This window comes from Pongo abelii, chromosome 13, assembly GCF_028885655.2.
Source record: "Pongo abelii isolate AG06213 chromosome 13, NHGRI_mPonAbe1-v2.0_pri, whole genome shotgun sequence".
NCBI classification, from domain to species: Eukaryota; Metazoa; Chordata; class Mammalia; order Primates; family Hominidae; genus Pongo; species Pongo abelii.
In genome coordinates, this window is record NC_071998.2 from 40,947,662 (window position 1) to 40,972,577 (window position 24,916).

The 24,916-nt window shown below is 35.3% G+C and overlaps 1 protein-coding gene across 7 annotated transcripts in view; it reads right to left on the bottom strand.

Moving 5' to 3' along the window:
* The window catches only part of CNTLN (centlein), a 352,032-nt gene that overhangs the window by 253,768 nt on the left and 73,348 nt on the right, over positions 1–24,916 (bottom strand). For 6 of the 7 annotated variants that reach the window (XM_054519817.2, XM_024252705.3, XM_024252704.3 and 3 more), the window contains exons 3-4: positions 9,973–10,057; positions 440–574 (exon numbers count right to left, since the gene is read on the bottom strand). The exons of the other annotated variant lie outside the window; for it this stretch is intronic. In XM_054519817.2, the coding sequence (XP_054375792.2) occupies positions 440–574; positions 9,973–10,057 (220 nt within the window). The remainder of the gene's footprint in view (positions 1–439; positions 575–9,972; positions 10,058–24,916) is intronic. 7 annotated transcript variants of the gene reach the window in all.

Sequence of the window (24,916 nt, forward strand, 5' to 3'; positions counted from 1 at the left end):
GGATGGGTCATATTTTTTCACTGGATGACAGCTTTGATGAGTACACATTTGCAAAGAGCCCATTAATTGATCAAGCTGCCTTTGATGCTGTCCCCAGCTATTTTTGAGACCCATACAGACATATCCTCCCAGACCTGGGTTTTATCAATTAATAATGCCAGTCCCATCAGAATCTAATTACAAGAAGCCACATATTCACACTCCTACTTTCTTAGCTCCATTTCCATCATTAACTATTTATCTAAAAGTTATAAAGCTTGGAGTTCTGGCTTTAAAGCATCCTCATCAGAGTTTTTGCATGTGAGAAAACTGTATGGTACAGGAGGGCCTAAGGCAATTTTTCCTCCAAACCTGTCACTTTCTGTGCCACAAGGCTAACAAAGCTTAAAGCAGAACTTCAAAGCAATAGTCCCACAAAACTATGTACAAGTCAACACACCTTAATTTCTTGACTTTTATCTTTAAATTTCTTCTCCAAGTCACTGAATTCTTTCCTTAAGAAAGCATTTTCTTCATCTACTGCAATTTTCCGTTTTACAAGGTCATTTATTTCCTGTTTCAGTACTGATTCTCTCTGTGGAAAAAATTTAAATTACTGGTGAGCTTTTATTTCTAAGAAAAACAATATTTTATTTTAAAGGTTTTACATTTTGATTTGCTAATGTTATGATTAACTAGCTTTCATAATAATGTCTGTCACCACAATTCTCATCTCCTGTAACATGCCCATGAATTTTTAACTAAAATGTGCAAGTACAGGGCCTATTTATGTTGAAGAACACATAAAAACTGGACACTAAATATTAAATCACACTCAGCAAATTTTCAGAATTTAGGTGTGTAACAGGAGAAAAACAAGATTTTACAAACCATTCTAATTAAAGAAAATATATTTATAGCTAACATAATTCCTTATTCTTTTATTTGAATGTCATTTAGAAGGAACTTATCTGAAAAACTATGATTTTGTAAAAGCATAAATCACTTTAAAATTTTTAAAATGGCAAGTTTGTTTTAGTACTAATAATATCTTGCTCTGTAGACAGAATATTTAGAATGTTAAGGCTGCCAAAATTTTTAACCGAACATTCCTCTCACCTGTGAGATACCTAAATTACACCTACGAGGTGGATGTACCCCAGACTGAATTTTTAGCTTTCCTCGTTTCTCTGCACATCTTTTCTCTCAGAAAATGTAGGGCCTGTCTTGGCTGCTAATCTTTCCTCTGTCTGAAAGACTATCTAATCTATAATCCAGCCCTCACCTTCCCAATCACCAATCTCATATTTCCAGCTATACAAGACCTCCCCCTTTGGACTGTCTACTACCTCAGACTAACTTGCTAAAAATGAAATCCATATCCTGATACTATCTCTTTCCTAAACTTCTTCAACTTTTATCAATCCATCCATTCTTTCAACTAATATTTATTAAACACATAGTATCTAGCCTCACACAATTATTGGAAGCCTCCAAATCAGACTCAATAACACCCTTCTGTCTGTCAACCAAGAAAGAGACACATCAAGATAGAAACACCTTTTTTTTTTTAAGTAATATGCTCAGTTGACCTTTACTCCATTTCTGATCTATCATTGGTGCTGATCCCTAAATATCGATTTATTTTATACTCTCATATTTCCTCCTTATCAAATTGTCTCCAAAGGACTTGGGAATAAACTGAAAATGAGAGGAAGATCCAGGATTATGATGAAAAGTGGATTTTCAGGAATAAAGTGAAAATATATCCAATATTCTATTTTATTTATTTGGGTTTTTTTGAGAGACAGGGTCTCGCTTTGTCATGTCACCCACTCTGGAGTGCAGTGGCACCATCATGGCTCACTGCAGCCTCGAACTCCTGGACTCAAGGGATCCTCCCACCTCAGCTTCCCAAGTAGCAAGGACCATAGATATGTGCCACCAACCCAGCTAATTTTTAATTTTCTTCGTAGAAATGAGGTCTCACTATGTTACCTTCTCAAACTCCTGGACTCAACCAATCTTCCCAGCTCGGCCCCGCTGAGATTACAGGTGTGAGCCACCATGCCCAACCCCAATACTCTAATTTTTAAAAGTGTAATATTAATTATTGATTTTATTTTACTTATAGTTAAAAAATAATTTAGACACTGCATACAAAAATAATCTGTGATCAGTGTGTAAATAATTTTTTTAAAAAATAATTAAAAGGAGAGGCCCTGTACGTACCAACATTCAGCTAGGAAACACAACTGTACCATTATCTTTGATATCTCATATATGACCCTTTATCCTCTAGTACCTCCTATTCCCTCCAAGGGTAAGCATTATCCTGAAACCCTGATTCTTATCTTTGCCTTGCTTTTCTTTATAGTTCAAAGACAGATATATGTCCCTATTTAATATGCTGTATAGTTTTGCTTACTTCTGAACTTAAATCATATTACACATATTATGTAGCTCGCTATTTTTGCTCAACATATGTTCCCAAATTTATTCATAATAATGAATGTAACTGTAGATCATTTCCTTGATGTACAGTATTAGTCCATCAGATAACTATGCTATATTTATCCATCTTTTATCAGTGTGTATTTCAGCTGTTTCCCATTTGAGGTAAAGGGGTATACAAACAATACTGCTATGAACACTCTTCAGCATGACTGCAAATATTCATGACCAAGAATTTCTCCCAAGCAGTGTTTTTCAAACTACAGACTGCAATCTAGTAATGCGTCATTAAATCGATTTAGTTACAGTAAGTGGCATTTTTTTAAACGGATTATAATACAATAGAAAATATCAAGGTAATAGGCTCACATTCTTAGCAATGAAACTACGGTTATAGGAATAAACTTACAAAACAGACATGCTTCATAAATTATTTTCTAAATTTTTATCATGTTTAAGATTTTTATTATATTTAAACATTAGTAAATTCACATTTGATATAAACATTTTCATATGTTTACCTTAATTATATGTAGTAAAAATAACTTATACGAAACTTTTATTTCATGTGTGTATAATGGGTCATGAAGTAAAATGTACTTCAGTGTGAGGATCATACTAACAAAAGTTTGAAGAACACTTCTCTGGATTATATCCACTTAGAGGTGAAATTGCTAAGTCAAAGACTATTTGCATTTCAAGAATTTTCTACCTCCATACTAACACTTAACTCTCAGGGTTGGAAATTTTTTTAAATCCAGTAAGTACAAATAGCATCTCAGTTTTTAACTTTTCTGTTCTATTTTAATTATTAGCCCATATCAAAATGTGCCTGACATCAATCAAATAACATAAAAATAGATGCATAAAAATGGATCCTCCACAATTTACAATCAATTTTTCTACTCTCAGCTAAGTCTTATGCCCCTTTAAGACTCAACTTCCACCTCCTCAATAAAAGCTTCCCTTACTATCTCAGTATTTTGTAATTCTTGCCATTTCTAAATTTTTGTATTATCTATATTATACATTTGATACACAACAAACTACCTAGTGTTGCTAATAATCTATCTACTCATAATATCTCCCAAACTAGACTGTTAAGTGTTTACAGATGAGATTGACACTAAATAATAAATTCAATAATGTAAGCATTAAAACTGTTTGTAAAATACCCATAAACCTATCCTTTGAAGGAGAAATGACAAAATTTGAGCATATCTTGTCTATTCTGGAAATTACTTAAACTCTAGGAAGAACCAAATGACAAGTTTTAAAAGGGTTTTCCCGTTAAAGTAAACTAAACTTAACAGGCACTGACAAAATAAATGATACCAACAGAGAGTCCTTTCATGAGAATTATTTAATAATTTAGATTTTGGCATTTGAGTGAACTTATAATAGTAATTCAAAAGGACAAACACAGACTCAATCCGTAAATTAAAAAGCATAATAAGATTAAAAAATGGTTAACCAAAATTATTATATTCCAATAATTAAATATTAAATTGCATAATATAGTTTCTTATATCACAAAATCATTAAAGAAAATAAGTTAGACAAAGATTCTCTCCCAACACAAGAGCACTGATAATTAAACTCTAAAAGTGTAAAAGTTTGTATAAATCAACATATTTTCCTAATAAAACATACCCTCTATAAATAATGAAAGCACAGACATATACAGTTAAAGTTCATTTTAAAATTAAGCTTTATTAATATTTTTCAACAAACCTTTCTGAATAGAGGCAGGTAAATTCTTAATAGCCTGGGTTGAGTTAATATTAAAATAGCAAACAGAATTCAGAGGAACCATAAAGCAATAAGGGATGACAAGAGAGAGAATGTCTGGAACAAATAATTTATTACCGATAAGCCATGAAATGAATGAATAATTCAAATAATGGTCAAGAGAAGTCTACAGAGTAACAAGAGAATAATAGTGTTAGTATGAAGCAGGATAAAAATGGTTGGGGGGTAGGGAAGGGGCATAAGACCCAAACTCTATTAGGCAATACTTGAGCATAGTTAATTTATTATTTATACTGACCTATTTTCAAAATGGACATGAAACTTTTAACAAAAAACAAACAAAGCAGTAATTAAACCACAATAACTAAAGTAATGATAAGTGGAGAAAAAGGAAGGGATAAAAGAAGTAATTGCAATTATGAAACAAAACTTCTGAGCTTCCTAGAAGGTAAGGAGAAAATGAAATATAATGTTAAAGAGCAATTATCATCTAATTAAATACAATTTACTAGGTTATCATAAGTCATGCTATCAAAGCACAATACTAGAAGGGAAATGTATTACATTATTTTATAACAGTGACAGAGCTAAAACATAGTCTTACCCAAAAAAAAGGCAATTCTTTATACTAATAATTATTAGATTGCACCCTATGAAAGTTTTTCTGCAACCAGCTAAAAAAAAACTGTGTGTGTGTGTAACTTTCTAGTAATTTCACTAGATACAGAAGTAAGAGTTAATTAAGCTAAAGGATTTGTCATTCTAATTCTTACTCTATCTCATAGCTATAAATCTTGAAAATTAGGAGCTATTTAATATTTCTCAGTGGAACAACAACAATTCAATGGAGGGGGCTTCTGGTTTCCAGTCCAGCATGTAAGGAACTTGGCAGTCATCTTTCTCATTTACACAATAAGAAAAAAAGCTGAACAAACTGAAAATCAACAACTCTTTTCAGATCCATCAGAGAAATGAGACTATCCAGCAAACCAATGCTCCCAAAATTGTAGAGACAGACAGGAAAATAGAGAGAATAACAACTTAATGGAACAGATGCCCAGGAGAAAAAACTTCCACAGGAGCCAGCACCAGGGTGGAAAAACTTATTCTGTAATGAATGAATTACTGGAAGATCAATATGGACAAGTCTGAGAGTTTAAAACTCAAGGATGGCCCAGTCATGGTCGGGGGAAGGGGGCAAACAGCACTCAGAGGAACCATAAAACAGTAAGAGATGACACATTTTCATAAGTTTAACCTACTAGGCCCCTGTTATGTTGTCACAGGGAAGATCACACAATAATTCCTTCCTGTTTCCAGTATGTGGAGGGAGAAAGTAACCATCTTTAAACACACTCAGAGTATTCTTTTCTTCTTACCAAGGCCTGCCATCAAGAAAAACTATTTTACCAGAGCCCAGACTCATGGGGTTTTACCTGAGCCTAACCAACCAACTTGGAGAAGGGAAATACCCAACTCTAGCACCTTCTAGCCTTCCTGTCTCTCCTAAGGGGGTAAGGGGAGGGGGGAAACAAACAAACAAAAAACTAAGAAGCACTTTTGAAGGTCACAGTCCAGAAGCACAGCTCACCATGAAAGAAACCCAAACGTAACACTACAGACGGCTTCCTCTCCTCCCCCAACACCCCACCACCACATCAATGGGGCTATTATATAATTAATAGGTTTGACCAAACAAAGCAGTTTAAATGGCAACTATTAAATTAAATTGCCTCTGTAGGTAGCCAACTGTAACCTAACAATATGTAAACACAACCCTACTTGAGAGTATATTTTTGTATAGTAGCCGAGTCTCAGCCAATCACAGCAGCCAAGCATTCAGCCAGTCACAAGTGCAAATTGCCAAAACATGTCCAAATAAGGCAAACACCAAACTGTAACCAATCTGGCTATTTCTGTGTGTCACTTCCATTGTCTGGCTGTACATAGTCCCAGCCCACACTGCGGAGCAGAGCTCTCTGAACCACTTTTGGTCCTGAGTGTTACCCAATTTGTGAATTTTTTTTTCAGCTCAACTAAACTCCATTGAATTTAATTTGTCTAAGGTTTTTCTTTTTAAGAAAACTGAATTATGCATATCAAGGATATTTATAAAATCTCTACAAAAATTCAAATAAAAGACACGGATACCAGAGTTTTTGCCTCTAACTCATACCACAGCGAACAGTAGAGACAGCCTAATATCTAGCTAGATAAACATAAAACCTATTTACCCCAGCTGTTTTTACCCATTTGGTTAATTTTATACGTCAATTTGGCTACGCTACCCATGGTACACACGTTCTTATCTAACACCAGTATAGATGTTATTGTGAAAGTATTCTTTAGATGTGGTTAACATTTAAATTAATGGACTTTGAGAAAAGCAGATTACCCTTCATAAGGTGGGCTGGCCTCATCCAATCAGTTGAAGGCCCCGAGAAAATATTATGATCCCCAGAGGAGGAAGAAATTCTACCTCCAGGCTACCTTAGGATTTGCAATGTAACATAAACTGTTCCCTAGGTCTCCATCCTGCTGAGCTGCCCTGCAGAGTTACTTGCCAGCCCATGATTGCATGAGCTATTACTTAAAACAAATCAGTCAATCAATCAATCCATCCCACTATCTCCCCACCCCATAATGTCACATTTCTTCATTCCTTTCCATTACTTTGTCAGAATTCAAGGATCTCTTAAAATTTCATATGCCATCCCTCTTGTATTGCTTTCTAAAATTCATTTTAAAACTTCATGACTGCTAAATGTAATGTCTTTTTCAAAAACCCACTCCATTTTTTGCAGCATTTTACAACAATGACAACCTTTTGCTTCTTGAAACTCTTTTCTCAATTCATGAGATACTGCATTGTACTCTCTCCTTACTCTCTATAAAGTCTTTTCACCTCTTTCACTAAAATTTTTCCTTCCTCATTAAAAATATCAGTAAACATCTTGTTCTCAAAATTCTTACTGCTTAAAGTCTTCCTTCTAACTAAACTATTAAATACCCACATCTCCAGGTCAAAACTCCCTCCCAAGTATCAGATTCATGCTTCTAACAGTTTGCTAAAAATCTCTAAATGGAATTCCTATTAGCATCTCAAACACAAACTTTCTAAGAGGAGCTCAAAACCTTACCTTCAAAACAATTTATACTTCCTGAAAATAAGCCTATTTTTGATAATAATGCCACTGTTCTCCTGGTTTCTCTAAGCTGAAAACCTAAGAGTCATTTTCAAAATTACTATCAAGTCCTTATGGTTCCATTTACATACCTTTAATTCCTGCCAACCTAATAATTCAGGTCCATGTCAGTGGACCTGACTATGAAATAACTATTAATAATTAGGTACTGGGTATACAGTTGTCTGTATGAGACTAAAGAGTGGATGAGAGAGAAATAGACTCTGCCCTCATAGAAACTACAAAGTAGTGTAGGAGAATATGGCAATTTCCACCTTATTTCTATCCTCACCTAATCATCAAAGAGATTTAAAAAGCGTTAAAGGCAAGAAATGTAACTCTGAATATTCTACAATACCATCACAGGATAATATATATATTTAATACAATATTTTGTTGAACCTAACTGAAAATATACTTTGTAGAAAGTTATAATCATCATTGCACAAAAATGAAATGATTAATCCTAAGAAATTTGGGTCCCTACAAAGCAAATAATTTCTATTGTGAGAGTTTAATATGTTATATATAAGCTATGTGATTCCACTCAAAAGATAAATAATGAAATAATCCCTACTCAAGGATGCAGAAGTAGACAAAGAATTTAGCAAAGAAAAGGGGAAAATATATTTTCATTTACAAAAGGCAATGTTTTCTAAGGGTGTGCTGTGGTTATCCAAAGCTGGTAAACCGAAGAGCATTCACTAAAGCATTGCAAACTTAATGCCTAAGGATATTAAAGATTTTCCTTCTCTAACAGAATAGAGGTGTAATTGAGGAAGAGACCGCTAAATTTGTATCTACATTTTCTCAAATCGCCTGAATCCTGGGATGGCCAAATTTTTTTCCAGTAAAATGTAAATACAAATGATGTCTGCCATGTCTGGGTCATAAGGTTGTACTTGTTAAGCAGCTTAGCCTAATCCAATTAATACACCAGGCACATGACAACATTTACCTATTTTAGAGTACATTTTAATGTTGTTTGACACTTGGGTGGTAAATACAAATGTTTCTTTCCAGAACAAATTTACTAAAATGTTATTCTTAACATTTTATCATCATAGTATCAATTATGACATTTTCTATAAGAAAAACTCAACTTTGGAAAAGGTGTAAATTTCAAATTTATATGTTTATTGGAATCAATATTCCTTTTTAGAAAGAACAGATAGAAATGTAGGGAATGGAACTTTTAGTCTTTTCATTAAACAACTTTATAACACTAACTGATCCTAGATTAAAGTTCTCATGAACCTTTAATTGGTTAGAAAGGAAAATAAATTCAAAAGTCAAAAGAACATGGTTGCCAAAAAGGTATCTCCCAAGAAAAATTATAATTTATTTACTCCATAATGAGCTTGAGTACAAAATGAATTTAAATATTATATAACGATATTAGCCACTCTTAAATTTCTTTCACTTCTTTTTTGAGATATTTATATCTTGAAAATTGTTCCAGGAAGCATGACCACATGCACTTTTGCAGTGATTACATACTGATTATATAATCACACATAATTTTACATATTACATATACATATAATTATATGTAATTGTATAATTTACTGATTATATATAAAAGATAGGACTGCACTTGATATAGTTTGAATATCTGTCCCCGCCCAAATCTCACATTGAATTATAATCCCCAAAGCTGAAAATGGGGGCTGGTGAGGGGTGTTTGGGTCATGAGGGTGGATCCCTCATGGCTTGGTGCTGATTTTGCATAGGGAGTGAGTTTTCATGAGCTCTTGTTGTTTAAAAGTGTGTGGCATATACCCAGTAATGGGATGGCTGGGTCAAATGGTTATTTTAGTTCTAGATCCCTGAGGAATCGCCACACTATGGCACATGTGTACATATGTAACAAACCTGCACGTTGTGCACATGTACCCTAGAACTTAAAGTATAATAAAATATATATATATTAAAAAATTTAAAAAATTTAAAAAAAAGTGTGTGGCACCTCCCTCACCATGCCCTGTCTCTCTCTCTCTCTTGCTCCTGCTATAACCATATGAAGTGGCACATGCTTTGCCTTCTGACATGAGTAAAGCTACTTGAGGCCTTCCCAGAAGCAGATGTTTCTGTGCATCCTGTACTGTCTGCAGAACCATAAGCCAATGACACCTCTTTCTTATTAATTAACCAGTTTCAAGTATTTATTTGTAACAGTGGAAGAACAGCCTAATATAGTACTAACACAAAAATACAAGTTTTAAGTGTAAATAATATGATCCCAATTTTTATCTTTTCTACAAATAAAACCATCTGAAAATTTACAAGTTTCAGAAGTAAATGATAACTGCTAATCATGGCAAAATTCAACAAAATAAAGAATAATAGCTAGATACTATTATAAAACTGTAACATTAGATAAAGAGTTATAGTCTATTAATTCAGAAAACAAATAAAAGGGTACAAGCAAAGTATTAATCATGAAGAATAATCTTACTAGTGACTTCAAAATAGTAATGCTTTAACATAAGGACCCTGATATTCTCAATAAACACTATTGCAAAAAAATAAAAATAATTTTGAAGATCTACCACCCAAAACAAATATAGTTAATTTTAAATATTTTTATTATAACACCAACCTGTTCAAATTCTTGTATTTTGGCATCCTTGACTTGCAGAATTTCTAGAACCTTTCTGTCTTTAGCTTCAGATTTCTGTTTTTCTCTAGATACAAAAATATAGAGAATTTATTAGTCATAACTGGTAGTTAATACTTTAAATTTTCATATCCCAAAATTAATAGCACTTTAAAATATAGAAAATTAAATCATCTTAAGTTGACAGCTCTTTCGGAATTAATCAGAAACCATATGGCAAGTGACAGCAACTTACAACTGCTGAAAACTAAGAGAACTTCATACTAAAAGAACAGTTTCATTTCCAGATTTAGGGATATGATAAAAATTACATAAAACATAGTTTAACCTTGATTGCAATAACCATAATGTCATCACTTTGAAAATAATTAAAATTAAGTAAACATGTTCTTGTTAATTTAAGCTTTCATATACACAATTATATTAAGGATAAAATTTACCATTTTTTAACTAAGAGTCTCAAAAGAGAGAGTGACAGAGATTTACTTATAGTCAATACCCTATAACTAGAATTTTTTTATTTCTGACACCTTCCTATACATTTTTAGTCTCTGAGAATACTATTAACTAAACTAAATGGTAGTTGTACAATCAAAGCATAGTTCTCTGGGAAACAGAAAATCACAATACTTGTAAAGAATGACTATCTTCTAAAACAAATATAGCTTTTAAACAAATATAGCTTTATAAAGGAAAAGGAGGAAAAAGGAAAGGAAGGAACAAAGGTCTGAAGAGACTGTATAATCAGGCTGACACCAGTCAATTTATATTATAAATAAGGGGAAATTTATTGGACACTGATATACATTTTTTAAAAAGGTCACAAATAAAATACATGGTATTCATAGAAAAACATAAAAAATTAAACAGACAAATCTATATCTCTGAGAATCACAAATTAAACAAAAATAGAAAACTATAAATGGGGATGAAGCTACTATTTGCTGTCCCCCAGAGCCAGATGCAGGCTGAGGTGGAAAGGAGCTTGACTTCTGGGGTTAATAGGAAATACGAGTGCCTTACCCAGTACGCAGAAGCACAACCAGGCTCATTGTGTGGGATGGGAATGCTAACTCATGAAATGAAGCTGGAAAAAAGCTTCCGCCCATCCTTGCCTAGAACCAAGGCTTATATTAGAGTCTAGAAAAGCAAAAGTTTATAGATGTAGCTCCCCAGTCAAGAGTCGAGCCAAAACACCCTGCAACTGAGGCTAGGTATAGCAAAACCTCTATCAAACCTATTTCAGGAAAGAGACTAGGGTGAGATTGACAATTTAAAGGCAACTATAAAATTTCTAGAAAAAAAGATAGGCATTAGATAAGGACGTGGTGGTGGAGAAAGAGAAGGAAGTAAACAGTAACAATAACAGCAATCTTCCCTCTTGAGATATGACCCCAAACAAAAAAATTCAAAATACATGAACCCACATACACTGACATACTAGTTCAAGTCAAAAGATGCAATCCTCTAGAAAAAATAAAAATAACCAAATACAATGAAAAAGACTAAAATAAGTAAGTTAAAGGTCTGTAAAGACAAAAGAGTAACTAATGTTAAAAGTAAAGATGAGAGATGAAACACAATCAGGTAGATGTAAAGAAGCTATTAAAATCTTGAAGATAAAAAATTATAATCACTGAAGTAAAAAACAACTAAATGGACTAAGCTCAAAACTAAACACAAAAAGAGATTAGTGAAACGAGGGATAGTAATGAGGGATTCATCCAGAACACTACACAGGAAAATAGTGAGATTAAAAACATGAAAACACAGATGAGACAAGTTTCTTTGGGAAACTCCAACATATGCCTTCAACATTCCAGAAGTAATAACTGTGGGATGAAAAATAAAGCAATATTTCAGGAGGTAACTGCTGAGAATATTTTAGAATTAAATAAAGTTCTCAGATTGAAGGAATACCTACCAGAATAAATAAAAGAAAGTCACATCTAATACATTAATCTATCACTCATTCAAGTATTTATTGCACGTTTATTATATAACAGTCATTGGACTAGGGACTAGAGATATTGGAGAGAACAAAATAAACCAAGTTGCTGCCTTCATGGAATTAACATTTTAGTACATAGATAATGAAGATAAATAATACATAGTATGTCAAATTGCTATCAGTATAATAAGGACAATAAATTAGGGTAACGAAGAAAGGAATTCCCAGTCCTAGAGAAGCTGGGAGTGAAACGAAGGTTGTTGTTATTTTATATAGAATAGTTAACATGTAACTCTCCTTAAAAGTAATATTATATTTGAGGAGAGATCTAAAGGAAGGAAGGAAGAGTCATGAAGACCCTAGGGAAGAGTTTTCCAAGTCAAGTCATGGAACTAGTAGCAAGAGCAAAGACACAAGAGCAAGAGCAATTGGTATATTCAAAGAACAGCACAGAAGTACATATATTTATAGTAAAGTAGATAAGGAAATGGTAGCTAAGAACAGAGAAATCACTGGGGATAAAATAATATGTGGCCTTCAAGGCCCTGTGAAATTTGGATCTGAAGTGAAATGGGAAGGCAATGAGCAGAGAAATAACGTATAACATTCTAAGAGTATCAATGGCTGGTGGGTTGAGGACAGACCTTAAGGGTCAAGGGAGAAAGCAAAAAGACAAGTTAGAAAGCAAATGAAACAGCCAGGTAAAAAAGAAAGGTGAGTTGTACAAGATAGGCAGATGCAGTGGTATTGAGAAGTGATTAAATTTTGGATATTTTTAAGGCAGAGCTAACAGGATTTCTTGACAGAAAAGTCAGGAATGTCTCCCAAGCTTTTGCCTACACAACTGGAAGAATGGAGTAGACATTATCTGAGACACACAGAAGAAGTTTGGTGGACACAAGGATTTCAAATGTGGACATACTAAGTTTGAGATGCCTAATCAACATCCAAGAGGAGTAGGCAGTTGGATTAAAAAGTCTGGAATCAGTAAAAAAGTTAAGGCTGGAGATACAACTTTAGGAGTCATCCAAATACAGTAGTTCCCCCTTACCCTCAGTTTCACTTTCCATGGCTTCAGTTACCAGCAGTCAACTGTGATCCAAAAATATTAAATGATAAGTTCCAGAAATAAACAATCCATAAGCTTTAAATTGCAGTGCTGTTCTGAATGCATGAAAAAACTTGCACTGTCCAACTCCCAACTCACGTAGGACATGAATCATCTCTGTTGAAAGTATCCATGCTATAAATACTACCTGCCTATTACTGTGTAGGAAAAAACATAGTGTACATAGAGTTCAGTGCTATCCACGGTTTCAGGTATCCGTTGGGAGGCTTGGAACATATCCCCCATGGATAAGGCAGACTACTGTATTTTTAAGACCATAAGGGTAGATAAGTTCGCCTAGGAAGTGATTTTGCATAAAGAAGTATGAGGATTCAGTCCTGGAGCATTTCAACATTTATAGATTAGTAACATAAGGAAAAAACATCACATGAAACTAAGAAGGATAAGCCAGTAATTTAAGATAATAAAGAGAAAGAGCTAAGTGAATAGAATTTAGTAGAAAGGAATGATCAAGTATATCAAATGCTGCAAACACACTAAAGACTGAGGAATGACTGCCGGATTTAGCAATATTAATGTATTAGTCTGTTTTCATACTGCTGATAAAGACATACCCGAGACTGAGAAGAAAAAGAGGTTTACTTGGACTTACAGTTCGACATGGCTGGGGAGGCCCCAGAATCATGGCGGGAGGTGAAAGGTACTTCTTACACACGGCAGCGGCAAGAGAAAATGAGGAAGATGCAAAAGCAGAAACCCCTGATAAAACAATCAGATCTCCCTTGCTTTCATATACCATGATATTCACTACCACGAGAACAGTACAGGGGAAACCACCCCCATGGTTCAAATTATTACCCACTAGGTCCTTTCCATAACACATTGGGAATTATGGGAGTACAACTGAAGATGAGATTTGGGTGGAGACACAGAGCCTAACCATATCAATTAAGGTCAGTAGTGATATCTTGACGAGAACTATTTTAGAAGGATGGTGATTACAAAGCCTAATTATAGTGAGTTCAAGTGAGAAAGAAAAACACAGAAATACTGAAAAGTACTCTTCAGAGAAATTTTGCACAGAAAGGAGCAGAGAAATGACAAAATAGTTCAAGGGAAATATGAGATCACAAGAGTTTGTTTTTGTTTTTGTTTTTTTTAAACATGGGAGATAAGACAGCCTGTGTGTATGCTGACAGGAATGATCCAGGGCAGTGAGAGACACTGATAATGCAGGACAGAAAAGAGAACTGCAGTCCAACATCTTTGAATCCTTGAGGCTTGAAGCGTACATATAGTTTGTTTGGCCTTAGGTAAATATAAATAGTTCTTCCAAAGAAATAAAAAAACAGAATATGAGAACAGATTCAGATATGTTGGTAGATACAGTTATGGGAAGGAATAAAAGCTCCCTTCTCAGAGTTTCCATTTTCTCAATGGTATATGAAAGCAAGGGTATCCAACAGCTGAAAGTAAGAATGGGAAAAGAAGTGTTGGAAGTTGAGAAGAGAGAAAACAAAACATTCTAGGATACTGAGATAGTAAGTGGGCCAGGAAAAAATAGGATGATGACCAGGCAGTACGGAGGACCACTTAAAATTTGTGGTCATAAATTAATACAAGATCATTGTCATCATGGTTCAGGGTCTTTCTCAAGCCAAGTTTAGCCCTTTGGATGTAGGCACACAAAAGGTGGAGAATTGGAATAAACCACATTAGAAATTTTGCAAACATGTATATTATAATGATTTATTTTTACCATTTGCACTTTATCTTGCTTTATTATTTTGTTTTCTACTTACCATACATTAATAGTACATTTAATACATAATTGCAATCCATTATGTACAACTAGGCCTTCTTTTGTTTCTTATATTAATAAAAAAAATTATGTACTTTCAGAAACTGATGAATTTCTGCCCCTTTTTATTTTACGTTTTGGTGTTGCCTGTCGATATATCTGCCATTTTATATTTTAGTGTTTTTATTGATTTATACAACTATTTTATGTTAAAATATATGCACTTTACCTATAATTTGTCACTAATATATTATCTCAAATTACCACTTGAATGTTTAACTTACCATTATAAAATCAGAAGTACTGCAAAAGAATACTAAATCTATTAGAGGTATATACATTAGGAGGAAAATAACCAGATCCCAAAAATTAGGGCATGATAGGGTTTACCCAGGGACAAAGACCCAGATCATGAAAGTCAAAGCATTAACTACACTCAGATAGTTCCTTTGTAAGTTCTTTTCCAGATATACCATGAATCTATTTTTAACTGTCCAGGAATTAGTTTAATTTATAGGGTAACAAAGGAATATAAATCATTCCATATAAAGACATATGCACCCATATATTCACTGCAGCACTATTTACGATAGCAAAGACATGGAATCAACATAAATGCCCATCAATGATGGACTGGATAAAGAAAATGTGGTACATATACACCATGGAATACTACAAAGCCATAAAAAAGAACAAGATCATGTCCTTTGCAGGGACATGGATGGAGCTGAAGGTCATTATTCTCAGAAAACTAATGCAGGTAGAGAAAATCAAATATTGCATGTGCAGCATGTTCTCGCCTATAAGCGGGAGCTAAATGATGAGAACCCATGGCTGCACAGAGAGGAACAACACACACTGGGTCCTATCAGAGAGTGCAGGGTGGGAGGAGGTAGAAGATCAGGAAAAATAACTAATGGGTACTAGGCTTAATACGTGGGTGATAAAATAATTTGTATAACAAACTCCCATGACACAAGTTTACCTTTAAAGTTTACCTAAAAAACATTTAACTATATTACAAACCTGCACATGTACCCCTAAACTTAAATGTTTAAAAAAAACCTGTAGGGTTAGTTTTTATAATCCCCTCTTCTATAATAAACTTAAGATCCCCACTAACGTCCAAATAAATTCTGGTGGTCCTTTTAAATGAGATACGGATAATACTACATTATGTGACACCAAACCCAAACAAAAGCATTATTACAGCTTCCAAATGAGCTTGATACTAGGCTAATTATCTCCTATGACACAAGTATGTACACATACTCACAGCCTAACTAGTGGTTAGGTTGCCAGAGCACTAGCATCATCATCACCTAAGTTAGAAATGCATGTTCTTCAGCCCAATCCAGATGCACTGAATCAAGAACTCTAAGAGTGGAGACCCAGCAATCTGTTTAACAAGGTGCTATGGACTGAAGGTTTGTGTCTCCTCAAAATTCATATATTGAGGCCCTAATAACCAATGTCATAGTATTTGGAGGTAGGGCCTGTGAAAGGCAATTAGGGTCATGAGGATTACTCCTTCATGAATGGGAGTAGCACCTTAATGAGAGGGGACACTAGAGAGAAGATCTCTCTCTGTCATATGAGGATACAACAAAAAGGCAGCCATCTACAAACAGCCCTCACCAGAAACCACATTGGTTGGCATTTTAATTTTGTACTTCCCAGCTCCTGGAACTGTGAGAATAAATGTTTGTTATTTAAGCCACCCAGGATTCTGTTTTAGCAGCCAGAACTGACTAAGACACAAGATCTCAAGCAATTCTGATGCACACTAAAGTGTGAGAGTCACCAAAATAACAATAACACACTTCCCAGTAGATTAATCTGAGTGACATAATATTGAAAAAATGGGTCATAAAGTGCCATATAAAATAAAAACTTCAAAAATATACCTGAATGGTGTATCTTATAACCAAAAACCTCCAAAATTGACTAATATGTTATAATTTTGAAATTGAAAGATAATCAAAACTCAAAATATAGCAATTTGCCTAGCAGCTCCTCCTGGTGGTATGAGATGTCTAACATTTTCATAACAGGAAAATGTTCCCAAGATAAAATGGCACTGTAACAGGGATACAATATTTTCTACTTGAAAAAATAAAATTTTTAAATATTGTTTGAAGTTTATAATGTCACCAACCAATCTGGTCAATTCAATTAATACATGTACTTCTATGTACTTACAAGACCTAAAAAAAAAAGGTTCCTTAAAAAAAAAAAAAAAAGACACTGCCAGGAGCTGATGATGATCAATGACTGAGACAAACTCCTGTTTAGCTAATTAGAACCACTGATGTGCAATAATGATGTGAGCGAAGAATATTTGCAGACTTCTTTAGGATGAAAAATGAAGCGAAGAGAGGCTGTCAGATCTGTACAAGTTTTAAGCACCAATCATTTTTCCCAAGAGTACTTCCCATTTAAACATTTAACAATGCTGTACTTAGCCACATGAATTACCACGCTAACTTTCAGCTATTTTTCTAAACTCAAAAATCTGAGAAATTATTCTGAATCATTAAGAAACAAAATTTTATTATGTTATAGACCATGCCATATATTATACACTACAACAGGATCATATTTTCTGGGTTTGAGCCCACTTTTAATGAGATGTCAAAATGAAATATTAGAGTCTAAAAAAAATTTAACTATAAATGAGGTAGTGATATTGGTCTGAATTTATAAACAAAATAAAAAAGCAAAACTTACTGAAGTTGGTTATTTTTTATTTACAGACATAAATAACACACAAAATAAAGCTATTTATGGGACTAACGCTTTCTTTCATTTGAGTAGAGAATCTATTAAAATGCAGATTTTATACCTATCAATGGTTTGCAATTTAAACAATTCCCAATTTCTAGTAAACATTAAGATTCTAAAACAGTAAGACTTAATAATACAAGTTCAGAGAAATCAAAGTTATGCCATCATCAAATTATCCATTTATTCATGAACTATTTTATAAGTATTTTCTTATTATGAATATGCATAGTGAATTACTGGAATGGCATCTATAAACACTATACCAATAATAAAACTTGAAAAAGAGGTTGCAAAAATATTGTACAAACACATTTTACTCCACAGTAAAAGCAACTATTTAAAAAAAGAAAACTTTAATATGTGGAATAAAAATAATTCAACAGATCCTAATTCATGTAAAAACTTTGATATAAAATGTTTTAAAGACTCAAGTATAGTTAATATATCTACTTTGCTTTTATACAAAACTGAGTTTTTATTGTATAATCCAGAATTTAGAACTATTATATTTAATTTCCAGTATAAAATACATGTTTAAAATTATATTTGAAAGCCAAAACTTGTGCTGCAGAAGTTGGCAAATGACAAATGATGGACATTATTTTCCTTATTCAATCAGACTAAAATGCAGAAGATCATCAGACTAAGATGTGAATCTGAATCTGTAAATTATGGAGTACAGATGAACTCTTTAAACAAAGAAGCAACAATTCAAAAGAACACATCTGCTTATATTAAATATATTACTAAATAAGATCAGATACTCTTTATATATCAGATACTCATTCAACACCATTTCTAAATATACAAAGCTGAAACTCAAAACAAAACCTTCTTCTGTTTTATAGTTAGAAATTAAGTAACTATTTCCTGATTTTCTTATATTTCGTCTCTTTTAACTATTTGTCCAGATATTTCTGCATATACTCAACATTTATTATGTAAAACAACATAAAAGAGTAGAAAAAGATTGTGTATTATATGCCTTTTATGATTGTGCATTATATGCCTTTTATGATTGTGCAAATATTTTTCACCCAGAATCTAGAAGTTTCTTCCAGTGTATGAAAATCAGCACTTCAGAACAGACTGTTTTAACATCTGCGCATCACCAGGGTTGCCCCCAAGGATTTTTAAATGATGCCTGCCTGTGCTGAATAAAGTGCTAACTTGCACCTTGCATTTCAAACTGTGTCCTGAGCAGCCATCCAGTTGGTACAACACCAGCTGAATTCCCACAGGCCACTGTTCACTCAGGCTTGACTACAATTATCATGTCAATATTTTGTGCTCTAATATGCAGATATGCACACATGCAAGCTGCATAATACTTTCTTCTCCATGGAATGTTGAATTATGTTCAATGTTCTGGGAATTTTTAAGAAAACAGAAATAAACTCTCACCAAATAAAGGTGATCACAATTATTTTACCTTAAAAACAAAAGCTATGTTTCTGTACCACATTCTGCCATGTGTATAAAGATTAAATTTTTAAAGTAACTATTCCTCACTATAATCTCACAATTATTTAATTTAAAAATCTTCATAAAAGTTAAAAGACTATTTGGTTAAGCTTCCTGCATCTATTGTAAAAGGTTGAATGTGATTCTTCATGCTTAATTGCAAGTACTCTCACCTTGAACATTAGAGTGGTTCCAATTAAACACCTTTCAGTTAGTTTCCATGACCATCCATCCACATCCCTGCCTAGGCAATCATGGCTCTTGCAACAGGAAAAGTGCTCAGCAAAAATATATTTATGCCCTGGATGGAACTGCCTGGCAGCATTGCTACCAGATGGCATAATTCTGGCAGCTATAGTTCTGGGGTCTCCAAACAGCCACGCTACTATCATGCTCCAAACTGAAACCTCTTTGCAGCCTATGAGAGCTTAATACACATGGGACAGGGTACAACCATATAGCAGCTGTGTAACCCATGTGCTTTAGAGTGGAAAGAAGCAGGAGGGAGGTGGTCCCAGTAGTGAGAGAATATAACATAACCTTATAGAAACAGTCTCCTTATCAAACATGCAAACATGTAAACTTTAACTCTAAAAACTGAAATAAAATAAGAAATAGAAATAAAAAAAGATAATCTCTCCTTTACTATGAAATTAAATCTTTGAACACAAGTGTATCAAGGATATAGCACACACATCCTTGATAAATGTATCAATAAAATCTTAATAAACAGGCCAATAAAAACATGTCAATAAAATCTAAAAATTATCTTGCCTTTATTCCCTTTTACCATTCTAATTTTCCAGAATTGAGTTTTCATTACCAAACACAAGGAGGAGGAAAAGAACTGAAAATAGGAAAGTGAGCACAAGAAAAAAGTATTAACAAGTCTACAAAAAAAGTACAGAATATTAAAAAGAAAGGAAACCACGTCTTCAAAATTTACACAACTAGCAAGCCAGGATTACAAATCCAGTTACCTGACTCAATAGCTTGTGTTCTTAACCACCAATTATTAAAAATAGCTTAGGGGGCGGTTCTAAGTTGGTCAAATAGGAACAGCTCCAGTCTACAGCTCCAAGCGTGAGCACCTCAGAAGACGGGTGATTTCTGCATTTCCAACTGAGGTAACGGGTTCATCTCACTGGGTCTTGTCGGACAGTGGGTGCAGGACAGTGGGTGCAGCCCACTGAACGTGAGCCGAAGCAGGGCGAGGCACTGCCTCACCAGGGAAGCATAAGGGGTCAGGGAATTCCCTTTCCTAGCAAAGGGAAGCTGTGACAACCGGCACCTGGAAAATCAGGTCACTCCCACCCTAATGCTGCACTTTTCCAATGGTCTTAGCAAACGGCACACCAGGAGATTATATCCCACGCCTGGCTCAGAGGGTCCCACACCCACAGAGCCTCACTCATTGCTAGCACAGCAGTCTGAGATCAAACTGCAAGGTGGCAGCGAGGCTAGAGGAGGGGTGCCCACCATTGCTGAGGCTTGAGTAGGTAAACAAAGCGGCAAACAAGCTCGAACTGCGTGGAGCCCACTGCAGTTCAAGGAGGCCTGCCAGCCTCTGTAGACTCCACCCCTGAGGGCAGGGCATAGCCAAACAAAGGCACCAGAAATCTCTGAAGACTTAAATGTCCCTGTCTGACAGCTTTGAAGAGAGTAGTGGTTCTCCCAGCATGGAGTGTCAGATCTGAGAACAGTCAAACTGCCTCCTCAAGTGGGTCCCTGACCCCCAAGTAGCCTAACTGGGAGGCACTCCCTAGTAGAGGCAGACTGACACCTCACATGGCCGGGTACCCCTCTGAGACGAAGCTTCCAGAGGAATGATCAGGCAGCAACATTTGCTGTTCAGCAGTATTTGCTGCTCTGCAGCCTCTGCTGCTGACACCCTGGCAAAGAGTTTCTGGAGTGGACCTCCAGCAAACTCCAACAGACATGCAGCTAAGGGTCCTGACTGTTAGAAGGAGAACTAACAAACAGAAAGGACACCCACACCAAAAGCCCATCTGTACGTCACCATCATCAAAGACCAAAGGTAGATAAAACCACAAAGATGGGGAGAAAACAGAGCAGAAAAGCTGAAAATTCTAAAAATCAGAGCTCCTCTCCCCCTCCAAAGGAATGCACCTCCTCGCCAGCAACGGAACAAAGCTGGATGGAGAATGACTTTGACGAGTTGAGAGAAGGCTTCAGACAATCAAACTTCTCTGAGCTAAAGGAGGAAGTTCGGACCCATCACAAAGAAGCTAAAAAGCTTGAAAAAAGATTAGACGAATGGCTAACTAGAATAACCAATGTAGAGAAGTCCTTAAATGACCTGATGGAGCTGAAAACCAGGGCACGAGGACTACGTGACGAATGGCACAAGCTTCAGTAGCCAATCTGATCAACTGTAAGAAAGGGTAGCAGTGATTGAAGATCAAATGAATGAAATGAAGCGAGAAGAGAAGTTTAGAGAAAAAAGTAAAAAGAAATGAACAAAGCCTACAAGAAATATGGGACTATGTGAAAAGACCAAATCTACGTCTGATTGGTGTACCTGAAAATGATGGAGAAAATGGAAACAAGTTGGATAACACTCTGCAGGATATTATCCAGGAGAACTTCCCCAACCTAGTGAGGCAGGCCAACATTCAAATTCAGGAAATACAGAGAATGCCACAAAGATACTCCTCGAGAAGAGCAACTCCAAGACACATAATTGTCAGATTCACCAAAGCTGAAATGAAGGAAAAAATATTAAGGGCAGCCAGAGAGAAAGGTCGGGTTACCCACAAAGGGAAGCCCATCAGACTACCAGTGTGATCTCTCGGCAGAAACTCTGCAAGCCAGCAGAGTGTGGGGGCCAATATTCAACATTCTTAAAGAAAATAATTTTCAACCCAGAATTTCATATCCAGCCAAACTAAGCTTCATAAGTGAAGGAGAAATAAAATACTTTACAGACAAGCAAATGCTGAGAGATTTTGTCACCACCAGGCCTGCCCACAAGACCTCCTGAAGGAAGCACTAAACATGGAAAGGAAAAACCGGTACCAGTCACTGCAAAAACATGCCAAAGTGTAAAGACTACCAAGGCTAGGAAGAAACTCCATCAACTAATGAGCAAAATAACCAGCTAACATCATAATGACAGGATCAAATTCACACATAACAATATTACCTTAAATGTAAATGGGCTAAATGCTCCAATTAAAAGACACAGACTGGCAAATTGGATAAAGAGTCAAGACCCATCAGTGTGCTGTATTCAGGAGACCCATATCACGTGCAAAGACACACATACGCTCAAAATAAAGGGATGGAGGAAGATCTACCAAGCAAATGGAAAACAAAAAAAGGCAGGGGTTGCAATCCTGGACTCTGATAAAACAGACTTTAAATCAACAAAGATCAAAAGAGACAAAGAAGGCCATTACATAATGGTAAAGGGATCAATTCAACAAGAAGAGCTAACTATCCTAAATATATATGCACCCAATACAGGAGCACCCAGATTCATAAAGCAAGTCCTTAGAGACCTACAAAGAGACTTAGACTCCCACACAATAATAATGGCAGACTTTAACACCCCACTGTCAACATTAGACAGATCAACAAGTCAGAAAGTTAAAAGGAAACCCAGGAATTGAACTCAGCTCTGCACCAAGCAGACCTAATAGACATCTACAGAACTCTTCACCCCAAATCAACAGAATATACATGCTTCTCAGCACCACATCGCAGTTATTCCAAAATTGACCACATAGTTGGAAGTAAAGCACTCCTCAGCAAATGTAAAAGAAAAGAAATTATAACAAACTGTCTCTCAGACCACAGTGCAATCAAACTAGAACTCAAGATTAAGAAACTCACTCAAAACCAATCAACTGCATGGAAACTGAACAACCTGCTCCTGAATGACTACTGGATACATAATGAAATGAAAGCAGAAATAAAGATGTTCTTTGAAACCAATGAGAACAAAGACACAACATACCAGAATCTCTGGGACACACTTAAAGCAGTGTGTAGAGGGTAATTTATAGCATTAAATGCCCACAAGAGAAAGCAAGAAAGATCTAAAGTTGACACCCTAGCATCACAATTAAAAGAACTAGAGAAGCAAGAGCAAACACATTCAAAAGCTAGCAGAAGACAAGAAATAACTAAGATCAGAGCAGAACTGAAGGAGATAGAGACACAAAAAACCCTTCAGAAATATCAATGAACCTAGCAGCTGGTTTTTTGAAAAGATCAACAAAATTGATAGACTCTAGCAAGACTAATAAAGAACAAAAGAGAGAAGAATCAAATAGATGCAATAAAAAATGATAAAGGCGATATCACCACCGATCCCACAAAAATACAAATTATCATCAGAGAATACTACAAACACCTCTATGCAAATAAACTACAAAATCTAGAAGAAATGGATAAATTCCTGGACACATACACCCTCCCAAGACTAAACCAGGAAAAAGTTGAATCCCTGAATAGACCAATAACAGGCTCTGAAATTGAGGCAATAATTAATAGCCTACCAACCAAAAAAAGTCCAGGACCAGATGGATTCACAGCCGAATTCTACCAGAGGTACAAGGAGGAGCTAGTACCACTCCTGAAACTATTCGAATCAGTAGAAAAAGAGGGAATCCTCCCTAACTCATTTTATGAGGCCACCATCATCCTGATACCAAAGCCTGGCAGAGATACAACAAAAAAAGAGAATTTTAGACCAATATCCTTGATGAGCATCCATGCAAAAATCCTCAATAAAATACTGGCAAACAGAATCCAGCAGCACATCAAAAAGCTTATCCACCATGATCAAGTGGGCTTCATCCCTGGGATGCAAGGCTGGTTCCACAAACACAAATCAATAAACGTAATCCAGCATATAAACAGAACCAAAGACAAAAACCACATGATTATCTCAATAGATGCAGAAAAGGCCTTTGACAAAATTCAACAGCCCTTCATGCTAAAACTCTCAATAAATTAGGTATTGATGGGATGTATCTCAAAATAATAAGAGCTATTTATCACAAACCCACAGCCAATATCATACTGAATGGGCAAAAACTGGAAGCATTCCCTTTGAAAACTGGCACAAGACAGGGATGCCCTCTCTCACCACTCCTATTCAACATAGTCTTGGAAATTATGGCCAGGGCAATCAGGCAGGAGAAAGAAATAAAGGGTATTCAATTAGGAAAAGAGGAAGTCAAATTGTCCTTGCTTGCAGATGACATGATTGTATATTTAGAAAACCCCATCGTCTCAGCCCCAATCTCGTTAAGCTGATAAGCAACTTCAGCAAATGCACAATCAATGTGCAAAAATCGCAAGCATTCTTATACACCAATAACAGACAGACAGAGAGCCAAATCATGAGGGACCTCCCATTCACAACTGCTTCAAAGAGAATAAAATACCTAGGAATCCAACTTACAAGGGATGTGAAGGACTTCTTCAAGGAGAACTACAAACCATTGCTCAACAAAATCAAAGAGGATACAAACAAATGGAAGAACATTCCATGCTCATGGATAGGAAGAATCAATATCGTGAAAATGGCCATACTGCCCAAGGTAATTTATAGATTCAATGCCATCCCCATCCAGCTACCAATGACTTTCTTCACAGAATTGGAAAAAACTACTTTCAAGTTCATATGGAACCAAAAAAGAGCCCGCATTGCCAAGACAATCCTAAGCCAAAAGAACAAAGCTGGAGGCATCACGCTACCTGACTTCAAACTATACTACAAAGCTACAGTAACCAAAACAGCATGGTACTGGTACCAAAACAGAGATATCACCAATGGAACAGAACAGAGCCCTCAGAAATAATACCACACATCCACAAC